General features: G+C 47.3%; 1 protein-coding gene across 1 annotated transcript; it reads left to right on the top strand.

The window, feature by feature from the left end:
* Positions 1-449: 449 nt before the first annotated feature.
* Positions 450-1,115, top strand: TEOVI_000267500 (uncharacterized protein; the record flags this gene model as incomplete). Its single annotated transcript, XM_067225712.1, has 1 exon — positions 450-1,115. One exon carries the CDS (start codon positions 450-452, stop codon positions 1,113-1,115), a length of 666 nt encoding a protein of 221 aa, XP_067081813.1.
* Positions 1,116-1,216: the final 101 nt, after the last annotated feature.

The following is a 1,216-nucleotide window of genomic DNA, read 5'->3' as shown; positions in this document are numbered from 1 at the left end:
CCCCCCCCCCCCACAACTACTTTTTATAATTTTGTTTCCTCCTTTCCCTTATTGCTACGTGCTGCTGCTGTTTGTTTCTGCTCCTTGCCTTTCCCATGTCGTTTCGACCCTCAATATCTTGACATCTCTTCTCTTTTCCTTCTTCTTGAAAACATTTTAACCAAAAAAAAATTTTTAACGTGTTGCGCCCGCGAAGTTTTTACCTTTGCATCAGTGCGCGCACCATCTGTTTCATTTCGGCAAAGTCTGTTCGCTGTTCACAACAATCGGATAGGCTAAGGTAAGGTTTATATATTTCTGATCATTCTTTTTTATATATACCCGTTTACCTATTTATATCTTTTCCCTTGCCGTCGTTTTTGGCATTCCCTTTTGTACCTTCCATTCGTTGGTAAAATTAACATCATAACCACAGGTGTTGCGTAGTGCTTTTACGCATCAGTCCGGTCATGATGGAGCTCCCTATGGAAATGAATGTTGACGGCGTCCCCATGGTTCTGTCGAAGGTCAGCTACTCACCCATGTTGGATTTCGGGGGTACATTTTCCTACAGAAGGTATTGTTTTGTGGGTGAGTTGCAGCCTGAGGGTTATGTTAATTGGTTTTTTGCCCCGCTGGAAGGGTATAAGGATAAGCGGCTTCGGGTTCATGAGTCTGCTGTGAAGGAGGGAGCGCTTAATCACTTGGTGTTCATGCGACTTGGGGAATTGTCATTTCGTCAATACAAATTGAAGCATATACCTTCTCCTACTGAGCAACCCCATTCGCCTGTAACACCACAGGGGGATTCCACGAAACAGTTGATGGGTCATGCGCATCCACATTTCAATTACATATTCGAAGCCATGCGGCAGGATCAAGCGTCTTCGCCATCCCCACGGAGCTCATCCATCGGCTCCGATTGCACATACCACTCATCAAAGGAAAGCTGCGAGTCTCTGCAAATGTCCTCGTCTCTGGTGGATCTGCCGGGGAAGCGGTTATCCAACGCGAGCCTGCGAAGTGGTGTCCGACCACCGCTGGAAGCTCGCCGTGGGGCTGTTTGCGATGACGAGGGGTTTCTTCCGCCCGTGAGGTCGCTGAAAAAATCATCTGAAAGATCTCAGGAGCTGTAGGGCACCCCATTTTTATTTACTATTTTTTTCCCCCTTGCCGTAACCGCGGCCGCCGCCATTTTTTTTTTTCCCCTCCCCTTCTCTTTCCCTTTCAGCCAGTT

Source organism: Trypanosoma equiperdum (assembly GCF_001457755.1).
Source record: "Trypanosoma equiperdum strain OVI genome assembly, contig: ctg_586, whole genome shotgun sequence".
Lineage (NCBI taxonomy): Eukaryota > Euglenozoa > Kinetoplastea > Trypanosomatida > Trypanosomatidae > Trypanosoma > Trypanosoma equiperdum.
Note: the sequence above shows the minus strand (reverse complement) of the source record. Positions and strands in the feature narration are given on the sequence as shown.